The following is a 12,493-nucleotide window of genomic DNA, read 5'->3' on the forward strand; positions in this document are numbered from 1 at the left end:
ATCGATTGTCAAGGAATTCCTTAAACCTACGTCCATTGGTCACAAGTCCGGGACTCTGCTCGTAGTTTCTCTCTACCACGCGATGGACCCGGCACTAGCACGGTGAATCCATGGATTGCTAAGATATTCGTGTAATTCTCTTAAAGACTTTAAGTCTCCTTAATTTATTTTTTCTGAAATTATAACATCGGGAAACCTTGCATACCTGATACATTTTCTTAATTCTCTACTTATGTAAAGTGTGCCAATCCACATAGCCAGCGCGGTGGACTATCAGCCTGAGCCGTCCCATTCTGAGAGGAGACTCGTGCTCAACATTGAACCGAATATGAGTTGTTAATGACTATAAGAGAAGTAAAGAGGAGGGCAGCCCTCATGAAGGTTCAGCGGCTAGCAAATGCAACTCTTCGTGTATGCAGTGAGATTATGTGCATTTTTTAACCGACTTCAAAAAGGAGGAGGTTCTCATGAATAGTCGACACATTAGCTCTCCTTGACCAGCACACGCAATAACACTACAATGACGTTCCGGCCGACCGAGTGTTCAGAGGTGGGGTTGATAGTGGGAACATGTAGTGCAGCGGGTGTGAACGAGTTGGTAGTGTTGCCATTGCCAGGGTTCAGTAGTCAACAAGGAACACTTATAGTTTCGCCATGTCCGTCTGTCCGTCCGCAGTTTAGCTCAGACTATTACTATTAGAAAGCTGTTATTTTGCATAATTATGTACCTACTATGTACACTATAAATGTAGACAAGTCGTAAAATAAAATCTAGAAGAGAGATTTTTTCAGGCTCCCCTACGTGTATAGTAGGGATGAATATTTTGTAATAAAGTGATAATCTCTTTAGCGGCGTTGTGCACTTTTTGGGGATGATTGTGTCAAACTCGTGTCAGGGTCACGTGACCCTGATCCGTATTCTTCTAAAATTCTGGTAAATCGGCCGCGCCGCTAATTTAACCGCAATGTATAAATATAAAATTGCTACCAAAATGATTGTTGTATCTACCGACTCGTAAATCTATGGTTATAACATACTACATGTAACAATGTAATAAATATTTTTTGTAATTGACTACCGGACATTGAAGTAAACAATGAAAATGCCTACATTTCTAATTTTCAAATTCAAAAAAATTTTGACTTTAGCGGCTGAAAGTGTACATAGAATATCGCGCGGACTAAGTCGTAAGCTTCTGCTAGTATTTAATAAAACAGTACAAAAATGGACTTACAATATCAGTGCCATAGGTCATAGAAAGCATCTTCACTTCCCAGTTGTAGTGATGGTCCATGAGTCCACCTATCACAAATACTCCACCATAAAACTTTACTTTTTGTCAACAGTTTTTAAAATATTTAAAAAGGGCGCCATTGTTGTTGAATAATATTGAAAATTATTCAACAACAATATCGTAGTGATTCGAGATTGTATTCGTTTTTGAATTTTGTATTTGGAACGGCTACGACACCGTCGTGTTCCGAGCGCTCTGTCTGCCTATTATTCTTTAATCTGTGACTTATCCCATAAACAACCGTTTAGCCAGTAGATGGTGGGTACACTTGACTCTAACAAAAATTTGCTCTTTAGGCTTAATATTTTACAAACGGATCTCTAAATAGAAAAATGTTGTTAGAAGACCCCTCATTTTATTAAATTTAAAGACTATCCAACGATATCTCAAACTATGAAATAAACGACTTTAAAAATTCATCCCCACTTTACAGGTTCTGTATGTGTATTTTCATTTTTTATATTTTTTTGACGGCCTCCGTGGTGCAGTGGTATGCGCGGTGGATTTACAAAACGAAGGTCCTAGGTTCGATCCCCGGCTGGGCAGATTGAGATTTTCTTAATTGGTTCAGGTCTGGCTTCGGCCGTGGCTAGTTACCACCCTACCGGCAAAGACGTACCGCCAAGCGATTTAGCGTTCCGGTACGATGCCGTGTAGAAACCGAAAGGGGTGTGGATTTTCATCCTCCTCCTAACAAGTTAGCCCGCTTCCATCTAAGACTACATCATCACTTACCATCAGGTGAGATTGTAGTCAAGGGCTAACTTGTAAAGAATAAAAAAAGAAAATTTAAGATTTATTTTACTACTTCGTTCCTACATACCTATTACCTTAGCTAACTTACAGATTTCTAGTAGAAATAGTCTCTGTGCTATGCCGTGGACGGATGGACGGACAATCCTTTCGCATTACGGATCCTTGCGGATTACGGAACCCTAAAAGCAAAAAAAACTTCCATCTCATGTCCTCAACAATATGTCAACTGTCAATTCAATTGTCAAATGCATTTACACTTTGGTCAAATCCGGCTATCCGCAATCCCAAAGAGTAGAGTAAGTATATGCGCAATCCGCATAATCTGTGGTTGGTGAGATGCTAAAAAATAATTATTAATTATTCTGTGGTAATTATTTTTTAAAAAATAATTTAATTTAAAATAAAACATCTACTTTTATGGACTGTTAATGTTAAATAAACCGTACAAATCACATAACAAAAAACAAAAAGTCGAAAATTGTCACCGAGTCTAAAAAAGTCAAAGGAGTCCTATTGTTGATGCACTTCGTGAAGTGCATGAAAGTGTTGCATGAATTCTGTGCAAAGAATTTATTATTAGTATTACTCTCTACGAGATTCTGAGGCTATACGAAGAGTTTCACTACTGGTGACAAATTTATTAATATTAACTGCCCATATGTGCCCTCCGACTTCCGAGTCGTTTATGAGGTGTAGTAGAGCTGACTACAGTAAGCACTAAAAGCAGAGCAGTACCTATCAGTTGAGGACTATTGTATTCGTGACGACACACCAATAATGCGGTGCTGCGTGCCTTTCTGCGAAAATACTTCCGACAATATGTCAACATCTGAGAGAACGGGAATTACCTTTCATGCGTGAGTAGAATTATTTATCTCATGTATTTCAGTCACAGCCGCCAATCTCACAGACAACATTACAACTCTTTGTCAACCAGTCTTATTCTGACTATCAAAATCTACAAGCTACCGTAAAGATGACCTAGTGCTATAACTATGACCTACACACAAGGGCCAACATAATGACCAAGTGTGGAAAAGTTCCAGCAAAGAAGAAGAACTATGACCTTGTCTCACTGTGTACTGTGTGTCTGAGGTTTATTAGATCCTTTTACTATAATATCATATTGAAAGCCATGTGTGTCAAAGTTTTATTATAATTTTTTTATTACCTAAACCTAAAACAATTGAAGACAAGTATCAAATTCAAAAATTCATTTATTTCAAGTATTCAAGGCTTAGATTACATGCACTTTTAAAACATCAAGTTTGAGTAAAGACTACCTACAGTACGCAGGTTCCAGAAGAGCCAGTAATAAACTCAACAGTTGCTCTTTCAATAAATCATACATTGTTATAGTTTATACTTACTTGTTAAAATTATTACAAGTTCTTTCACACTTACTTCCTGTGTGAAGGTGGAACATGTTCCAATAGCCTCCAAGCATCTTTGTCATAAAGGAATTCATCCATTGTGTAGCAACCTTGACTTAGTAAATGTTTTTAACATATTGCTTCAACTATACATAAACATATAGTTCATAGGTATGGATACCATGAATGTTGATTTCCAGATTACCCAGTGAAGGCAATCTTCGTACTGCTTGGCTCAGAGCCCTCGGCACACAAGACCATCACCTGCCCGACCCTGCTGTGGTCTGCTCCCAGCACTTCCTAGATGATGACTTTTATACAACAGAGAGTTGTGTGCGGCAGATTCACTCTAATGCTGTTCCTTCAATAGTGCAGGTCTGTTTATTATGTTTTTATTTGAGAACTTAGATGAAGTGCCAAGATATATTTATACTTGCATGTGAGTATAATTTACAATGTTGATAATGTAAATCAAGGAAAGGCTAAATCATTATATCATTACTTACATGCAATCAGTTCTGTAGAAATAACTGTTGGTATATGGTTGGTATACAGATGTGCATGATATGCCTGGACTCTGACAGCAAGCTGTCTCTAATGAGTAAACACAAGTTGGAGGAGGCATATGAACAGCTGACTGGGCTGTCTGTGAGTTGACAACTTCATTGGCCATTTGACTACATTTTTCATTTTTAATATTTAAATTATGTTTATAGTAGATCAATTGAGTAGAAGTTACTGTATATGTGATGACTGCTTTTGGAGTTACGAGTTTATCTTTGCAGTACTGCTGATTGCTTAAAAATACGCCATACTCATTTTTATCCAATAAAATTTTATAACCTTGGTTTTACAGAAAGAATTTTCATCATATGTATTAATTAGCTATTACACACTTCTTTTTTTTGTTCTATTGATCTCATGCAATCAGTAAATGCACTATGAGCAGAGGAGTTATAGGGAGATTTGGCAGTTAGAAGCAACTTTCCCCAGCGGGAGAAGCTCCACATATGTATATGTATGTCATATGTGGCTTTCAATCAAGAATTTGCTGTCAAGCGTCGAATCACCTGTGGTATCGTTAACTAGACAGCCAGCTGATTCAGATGATTTCTGAGTCTGTCTTAGTATTTGTTGACATTTGTAAGTGTTTGTGAATTTCTGGTATTTGTAGAAACCACCACAATTTTGACATTTGTTTCATTTAATTTTTAAAACCCTATTGTGTGCAGTTGTTTCAGTTGTGTCGTCGAGGAAACTTGAAGCAAACGCTCTGTGTGATGTGTGCTCAGAGATTGATCAACTTCAGCAGATTTAGAGACTTGAGCTTGAGAGCCCATTCACTGCTGACGGACTCAGTTGAACAACATGCATCAGTGAGTACTTCCTCCCTATAGTAGTAGCCTCCCTCCTTATAGGGCAGGGGATAGCTTTCCAACTCCGGGCTGAGTAGATATTCCAGGAGGGGAGCCAGGATTGGAACCCAGGAGCGTGTGATCCGAAGCCACATAGGCTAACTGCCGACACTAACACTGAGGGATGGGGCAGAAGGGAGTATTTAGTATTAACTATTTCATTTATTTTTAAACCAGTACGCCTAGCATGCGACCAACGACAATCCGTAATTGTTAAGAGAAATAGCCAAAATGTTGACCAATGGCGGCGGAGTAGTCCCAGCTTCAACACAATGAAAGAGATAGCGATATATAGACATTTGTCTTGTACGAGATATGTCGTTTGGTTGCATGTTAGGCATTGTAATGTCTTGTTACTTTACTTGCTGATTTGATTGTTTGGTGTAACATTGACCTTGTTTCAGAATACTATACAACACAAAGAATTGATGAACTGCACAAGTGCACATCTGAAGTGTAATTTGACACAAACAACATTAGGAGCTAACCATTGTGACTTGTACATAGATCACACTGATGGAGTGGAATCTGTAGTGGGAGATGTTGCAACAGTTGTGGTGAAGAATGAAAACAGTTCTGACTCCATGTCGAGTGCTGATAACTTGGAATTGGCACAAGAAGATGGCAATCACATAGACAATTCCAACAATGAGTGTGCATCTGATGATGAATACTCTGACATGAGCATAGAGTTGGAGTCTAGGCTACTGGATGAAGCTATAAGTCAAGCTCTTCGTAGGAAAGCAGACCATGTGGCCGCAACACAGAGTTCCATAAAGAGTGAAAGTGATATCTTCCAATGTGAATTTTGTTTTGAGGACTTTGTGCAAGAACTTGCATACAAGGAACATATGAGCACGCATCTCCAGGTGACTACTCCACGGAGGTGCATCCTCCTCCTCTGCATATCTATCATACAATAGGGTACTCCACTCAAATGTACCTTGCTTGAAAACCATAGTTTTCAATTAAAAAAACTAGTAAACAAAACTTACTTGGCCTAACGGCAATCTTCAATCATGGTGGATTACTTTTGACATTATTGAAGTCTGAAGAAAATACAATATACTTTTTAACATTAATAAAAAAAACAAATAGCCTATTGACTTAATGGATTGACAGACTGAGTGTGAATGAGTTTTGTGTTTCGCAGAGTGCTGCCAGCGAAACTGCATGTGCGTCGTTGCAAGTGTGCGAGCCTCGTGCAGCTGTGAGCCGCAGCTGTGACTCACTCGTGCTGCAGAACAAGTCAGTATACAACAACACTGCATGTGCTGCATCACAAGTGTGCGAGCCTCGTGCAGCTGTGAGCCGCAGCTGTGACTCACTCGTGCTGCAGAACAAGTCAGTATACAACGACACTGCATGTGCTGCATCACAAGTGTGCGAGCCTCGTGCAGCTGTGAGCCGCAGCTGTGACTCACTCGTGCTGCAGAACAAGTCAGTATACAACGACACTGCATGTGTTGCATCACAAGTGTGCGAGCCTCGTGCAGCTGTGAGCCGCAGCTGTGACTCACTCGTGCTGCAGAACAAGTCAGTATACAACGACACTGCATGTGCTGCATCACAAGTGTGCGAGCCTCGTGCAGCTGTGAGCCGCAGCTGTGACTCACTCGTGCTGCAGAACAAGTCAGTATACAACGACACTGCATGTGCTGCATCACAAGTGTGCGAGCCTCGTGCAGCTGTGAGCCGCAGCTGTGACTCACTCGTGCTGCAGAACAAGTCAGTATACAACGACACTGCATGTGCTGCATCACAAGTGTGCGAGCCTCGTGCAGCTGTGAGCCGCAGCTGTGACTCACTCGTGCTGCAGAACAAGTCAGTATACAACGACACTGCATGTGCTGCATCACAAGTGTGCGAGCCTCGTGCAGCTGTGAGCCGCAGCTGTGACTCACTCGTGCTGCAGAACAAGTCAGTATACAACGACACTGCATGTGCTGCATCACAAGTGTGCGAGCCTCGTGCAGCTGTGAGCCGCAGCTGTGACTCACTCGTGCTGCAGAACAAGTCAGTATACAACGACACTGCATGTGCTGCATCACAAGTGTGCGAGCCTCGTGCAGCTGTGAGCCGCAGCTGTGACTCACTCGTGCTGCAGAACAAGTCAGTATACAACGACACTGCATGTGCTGCATCACAAGTGTGCGAGCCTCGTGCAGCTGTGAGCCGCAGCTGTGACTCACTCGTGCTGCAGAACAAGTCAGTATACAACGACACTGCATGTGCTGCATCACAAGTGTGCGAGCCTCGTGCAGCTGTGAGCCGCAGCTGTGACTCACTCGTGCTGCAGAACAAGTCAGTATACAACGACACTGCATGTGCTGCATCACAAGTGTGCGAGCCTCGTGCAGCTGTGAGCCGCAGCTGTGACTCACTCGTGCTGCAGAACAAGTCAGTATACAACGACACTGCATGTGCTGCATCACAAGTGTGCGAGCCTCGTGCAGCTGTGAGCCGCAGCTGTGACTCACTCGTGCTGCAGAACAAGTCAGTATACAACGACACTGCATGTGCTGCATCACAAGTGTGCGAGCCTCGTGCAGCTGTGAGCCGCAGCTGTGACTCACTCGTGCTGCAGAACAAGTCAGTATACAACGACACTGCATGTGCTGCATCACAAGTGTGCGAGCCTCGTGCAGCTGTGAGCCGCAGCTGTGACTCACTCGTGCTGCAGAACAAGTCAGTATACAACGACACTGCATGTGCTGCATCACAAGTGTGCGAGCCTCGTGCAGCTGTGAACCGCAGCTGTGACTCACTTGTGCTGCAGAACAAGTCAGTATACAACGACACTGCATGTGCTGCATCACAAGTGTGCGAGCCTCGTGCAGCTGTGAGCCGCAGCTGTGACTCACTCGTGCTGCAGAACAAGTCAGTATACAACGACACTGCATGTGCTGCATCACAAGTGTGCGAGCCTCGTGCAGCTGTGAGCCGCAGCTGTGACTCACTCGTGCTGCAGAACAAGTCAGTATACAACGACACTGCATGTGCTGCATCACAAGTGTGCGAGCCTCGTGCAGCTGTGAGCCGCAGCTGTGACTCACTCGTGCTGCAGAACAAGTCAGTATACAACGACACTGCATGTGCTGCATCACAAGTGTGCGAGCCTCGTGCAGCTGTGAGCCGCAGCTGTGACTCACTCGTGCTGCAGAACAAGTCAGTATACAACGACACTGCATGTGCTGCATCACAAGTGTGCGAGCCTCGTGCAGCTGTGAGCCGCAGCTGTGACTCACTCGTGCTGCAGAACAAGTCAGTATACAACGACACTGCATGTGCTGCATCACAAGTGTGCGAGCCTCGTGCAGCTGTGAGCCGCAGCTGTGACTCACTCGTGCTGCAGAACAAGTCAGTATACAACGACACTGCATGTGCTGCATCACAAGTGTGCGAGCCTCGTGCAGCTGTGAGCCGCAGCTGTGACTCACTCGTGCTGCAGAACAAGTCAGTATACAACGACACTGCATGTGCTGCATCACAAGTGTGCGAGCCTCGTGCAGCTGTGAGCCGCAGCTGTGACTCACTCGTGCTGCAGAACAAGTCAGTATACAACGACACTGCATGTGCTGCATCACTCGTGCTGCAGAACAAGTCTGAGACAATGTGCTCTGAGTGTTCCGGTCTGCTGCCGGTGTAGTTACAGGCCCATGAGGCTTGACACCTACGCCTCAGGTCGTTCCTGTTCCTTGTTGCACGCCTGCCAAGTGTGGCTCTGTTTAAGGCGACGGTGTTCCACTCACCATAAGGTGGACCATCTATCTCGGCCATTCATTTAAAATAATAAACAAAAATAAAATAAAATTCAGTTACTTAAAATATAAACTGACACACAGCCAATCGTTCAGACCCGTGAGTTATTGTGGCTGAACTTGCGTTGAGTGCTAGCAAACTCACATTCTGCTGCTATGTTTCACAGAACAGGAAGTCAGAAGCTGAATGATGACCCTCCCCCGTCTGCAGACTGCGCTCAGGCTTTAGGTAAGTGACGAGCAGGGCAGGACAATAGTCTAACGGCCGGGGATCGAACCCTGCACCTCTGGCCCTGTAAAGTCGCGGGAGTGACGTTCAGGCGCACAGATAGTAGCAGTAGAGCTGTCGCAAAGGTTTGTCGGAGTCAATTATAAGAAGAATGTGTTGTTTCAGTGGCTCCACTGTCCGCGAGACTTGCGGCAAACAACGATAACAAAGTGCAGGCAACTGAAGAAGCAGGTGCGATCCAGAAAAGCGAACAAATCCTTGAAACTAACATTGACGAACTGGACAAGCGATCATCTCAGAGCGGCACCAAACCGTACACAGATATAAATAGATTCACAAATTGTGTAGTCCAGTTATACGACATATTCAAGAAACCCAAACAAGCTGTACCAGATGAGAAACCACGCGTGAGAATCCACACTGCTGCCAAGCCTTACTCTTGTCAGATATTGAACTATAAATGTGCACCAACAAGTCGAATATTGAAACACAAGATGACCCACACTGGAGAAAAGCCATTTTCTTGTGATATATGTAATTACAAATGTGCGCAAAAAAGTAATTTATTAAAGCATATTAAAACCCATACTGGTGAAAAGCTATTTACCTGTGATATATGCAATTACAAATGTGCACTGAAAGGTTATTTATTAGACCATATTAAAACTCACACTGATGAAAAACCATTTTCCTGTGAAATATGCCATTACAAATGTGCACGTATAGGTGTTTTATTACAGCATATTAAAACCCACACTGGTGAAAAGCCGTTTTCTTGTGAGATATGCAAATACAAATGTGCGCGAAAAAGTAATTTATTAAGGCATATGAAAACTCATACTGGTGAAAAGCCATTTACCTGTGAGATATGCAATCACAAATGTGCGCAAAAAAGTAATTTATTAAAGCATATTAAAACCCACACTGGCGAAAAGCCATTTTCTTGTGATATATGTAATTACAAATGTGCGCGAAAAGGTCATTTATTAAGGCATATTAAAACCCATACTCGTGAAAAGCCATTTACCTGTGAGATATGCAATTACAAATGTGCGCAAAAAAGTAATTTATTAAAGCATATTAAAACCCATACTGGTGAAAAGCCATTTACCTGTGAGATATGCAATTACAAATGTGCACTGAAAGGTAATTTATTAAAACATATTAAAACTCACACTGGTGAAAAGCCATTTTCCTGTGAAATATGCCATTACAAATGTGCACTGAAAGGTTATTTATTAGACCATATTAAAACTCACACTGGTGAAAAGCCATTTTCCTGTGAAATATGCAATTATAAAAGTGCACGAAAAAGTGATTTATTAAGACACAAGATAACCCACACTGGTGTAAAGCCATTTACCTGTGAGATATGCCATTACAAATGTGCACTGAAAAGTCATTTATTACTGCATATTAAAACCCACACTAGTGAAAAGCCATTTTCCTGTGACATATGCAATTACAAATGTGCACTGAAAGGTTATTTATTAGACCATATTAAAACTCACACTGGTGAAAAGCCATTTTCCTGTGAAATATGCAATTATAAAAGTGCACGAAAAAGTGATTTATTAAGACACAAGATAACCCACACTGGTGCAAAGCCATTTTCCTGTGACATATGCAATTACAAATGCGCCCGTAAAGATAATTTATTACAGCATATTAAAATCCACACGGGTGAAAAGCCATTTGAATGTGATTGATATATGTAATTGTAAATTAGCGCGAAAAAGTGAGTTATTACTACATATGAGAACCCATATGTGCAATTGTAAGAAATAACAGAGTCATGTACGAGGAGCGTTCAATAAATTCTCGTTGTCGGGATGATGTTACTAACGATGGGTAGTTTCATTATCTCATTAGCTAAGACACTCTTTAAAGGTATAAATATAAAAATTCATTAAATTATCTTCATTAGCATTTAAGTTATCATAACGCAAACTAAGATGACCGATTCTACAATGTTGAAAAAATTCCTTAAAAAACAAGGAAAATTTCAAAAGTAATTTACGAAGAAATGGTAGCTGTTTATCAAGATTCTGCTCCTTCATTATCCACTGCTCAGAAGTGGTCTAGTGAATTCAAACGGGGTAGAGAGAGTATTGAAGACGACCCCTGTCCCGGTGCGAAAATGAAAATGAAGAAAATGTGACACCAGAAAGGGTTAAAGCAGAGTTTCTCAAACTTTTTTGTGTCTTAGAGCCCTTGCCATGTTTTTCCGTGTTGGGTAGACCCCTACTTATTTGATATTGATTTTCTGTATCCTACAACTTACACAATTTTATAAACATATATAATAGATTTTTTACTTCATAGTTACTTTTGAAATAATGTATGTTTTGATATTATAAGATAATATGATGTAAAAAATAGGTACTATCAGTGTATATGTGTTATGATCCACTATCGTGGAAACCATTTTCATTTAATGAACCCCCAATTTTTTTTTCGCTGACATAGACCCCTTGCAGTTTGTCATAGACCCCTAGGGGTCGACATAAACCACTTTGGGAATCTCTCCTCGGGAGGGTATGTGGCACTCGCCGGCACCAGGAAGTCCAGAATGTCCACTAGAACCCAGCGCAAACCTCCTCGTCTTATATGAAGCAGCAAAGGATCGAATGGGATATATATATATTTTTTTTATTCTTTTCAAGTTAGCCCTTGACTACAATCTCACCTGATGGTAAGTCATGATGCAGTCTAAGATGGAAGCGGGCTAACTTGTTAGGAGGAGGATGAAAATCCACACCCCTTTTTCGGTTTCTACACGACATCGTACCGGAACGCTAAATCGTTTGGCGGTACGTCTTTGCCGGTAGGTTGGTAACTAGCTACGGCCGAAGACTCCCACCAGCCAGACCTGGACCAATTAAGAAAATCTCAATCGACCCAGCCGGGCATCGAACCCAGGACCTCCGTCTTGTAAGTCCACTGCGCATACCACTGCGCCACGGAGCCCGTCGAATCCATGTTTATAAATATACTGCTGCAGTTTATTTTCCTAATACATTAATTACGTATGTTTTCTTGACCCTAATATTGCCTGGTAGAGATCGCTACTATGAAATAAATAATGCCTTTTGTAAAAAAATCCATGTATTAAATTGTTTTAATTCTTTGTATTTCATTTCTTTTATTTGTATTTAAATATTTGTGATGTACAAATAAATAAAAATTTTATCTTAAAATTTAAATTAAAAAGCAGACATGCTATACCACCATAATCAACCCATATTCGGCTCACTGCTGAGCTCGAGTCTCCTCTCAGATTGAGAGGGGTTAGGCCAATAATCCCCCACGGGGCCCAAAGCCGATTGGCAGACTTCACAGACGCAGAGAATTAAGAAAAATTCTTTGGTTTCCTCACAATGTTATTTCTTCACCGTTTGAGACACGTGATATTTAATTTCCTAAAATGCACACAACTGAAAAGTTGAAGGTTCATGCCCCGGACTGGATTCGAATCATCGCCTTACGGATCGTAAGCAGAGGTCATATCCACTGGGCTATCACGGCTCTCGACATGTAGCTTATATCCATATTTCTGTTCAGAAGCATGTATTTATTTAATTAGTCCGCCATATTGGATCTATATTAATATGAAGAGGTAAAGTATGTGAGGTTGTAGTGTATGTAATCTTTGGATCTACTG

At 41.6% G+C, this 12,493-nt stretch overlaps 1 protein-coding gene across 2 annotated transcripts; it reads left to right on the top strand.

Moving 5' to 3' along the window:
- Positions 1–2,331: 2,331 nt before the first annotated feature.
- Positions 2,332–12,019, top strand: LOC112056852 (uncharacterized). 2 transcript variants are annotated; one of them, XM_052890346.1, is made up of 8 exons: positions 2,337–2,908; positions 3,625–3,799; positions 3,980–4,072; positions 4,657–4,800; positions 5,244–5,708; positions 5,993–8,391; positions 8,768–8,829; positions 8,995–12,019. In XM_052890346.1, the coding sequence occupies exons 1-8, from the start codon at positions 2,829–2,831 to the stop codon at positions 10,536–10,538; spliced, it is 4,962 nt and encodes a 1,653-aa protein (XP_052746306.1). In that variant the 5' UTR covers positions 2,337–2,828; the 3' UTR covers positions 10,539–12,019. The 2 variants fall into 2 exon arrangements, with proteins under 2 accessions (XP_052746307.1, XP_052746306.1); XM_052890347.1 differs by lacking the exon at positions 8,768–8,829 and having other exon boundaries at positions 2,332–2,908; positions 8,995–9,166.
- Positions 12,020–12,493: the final 474 nt, after the last annotated feature.

Source organism: Bicyclus anynana, chromosome 27 (genome assembly GCF_947172395.1).
Source record: "Bicyclus anynana chromosome 27, ilBicAnyn1.1, whole genome shotgun sequence".
In the NCBI taxonomy this organism is placed as follows: Eukaryota; Metazoa; Arthropoda; class Insecta; order Lepidoptera; family Nymphalidae; genus Bicyclus; species Bicyclus anynana.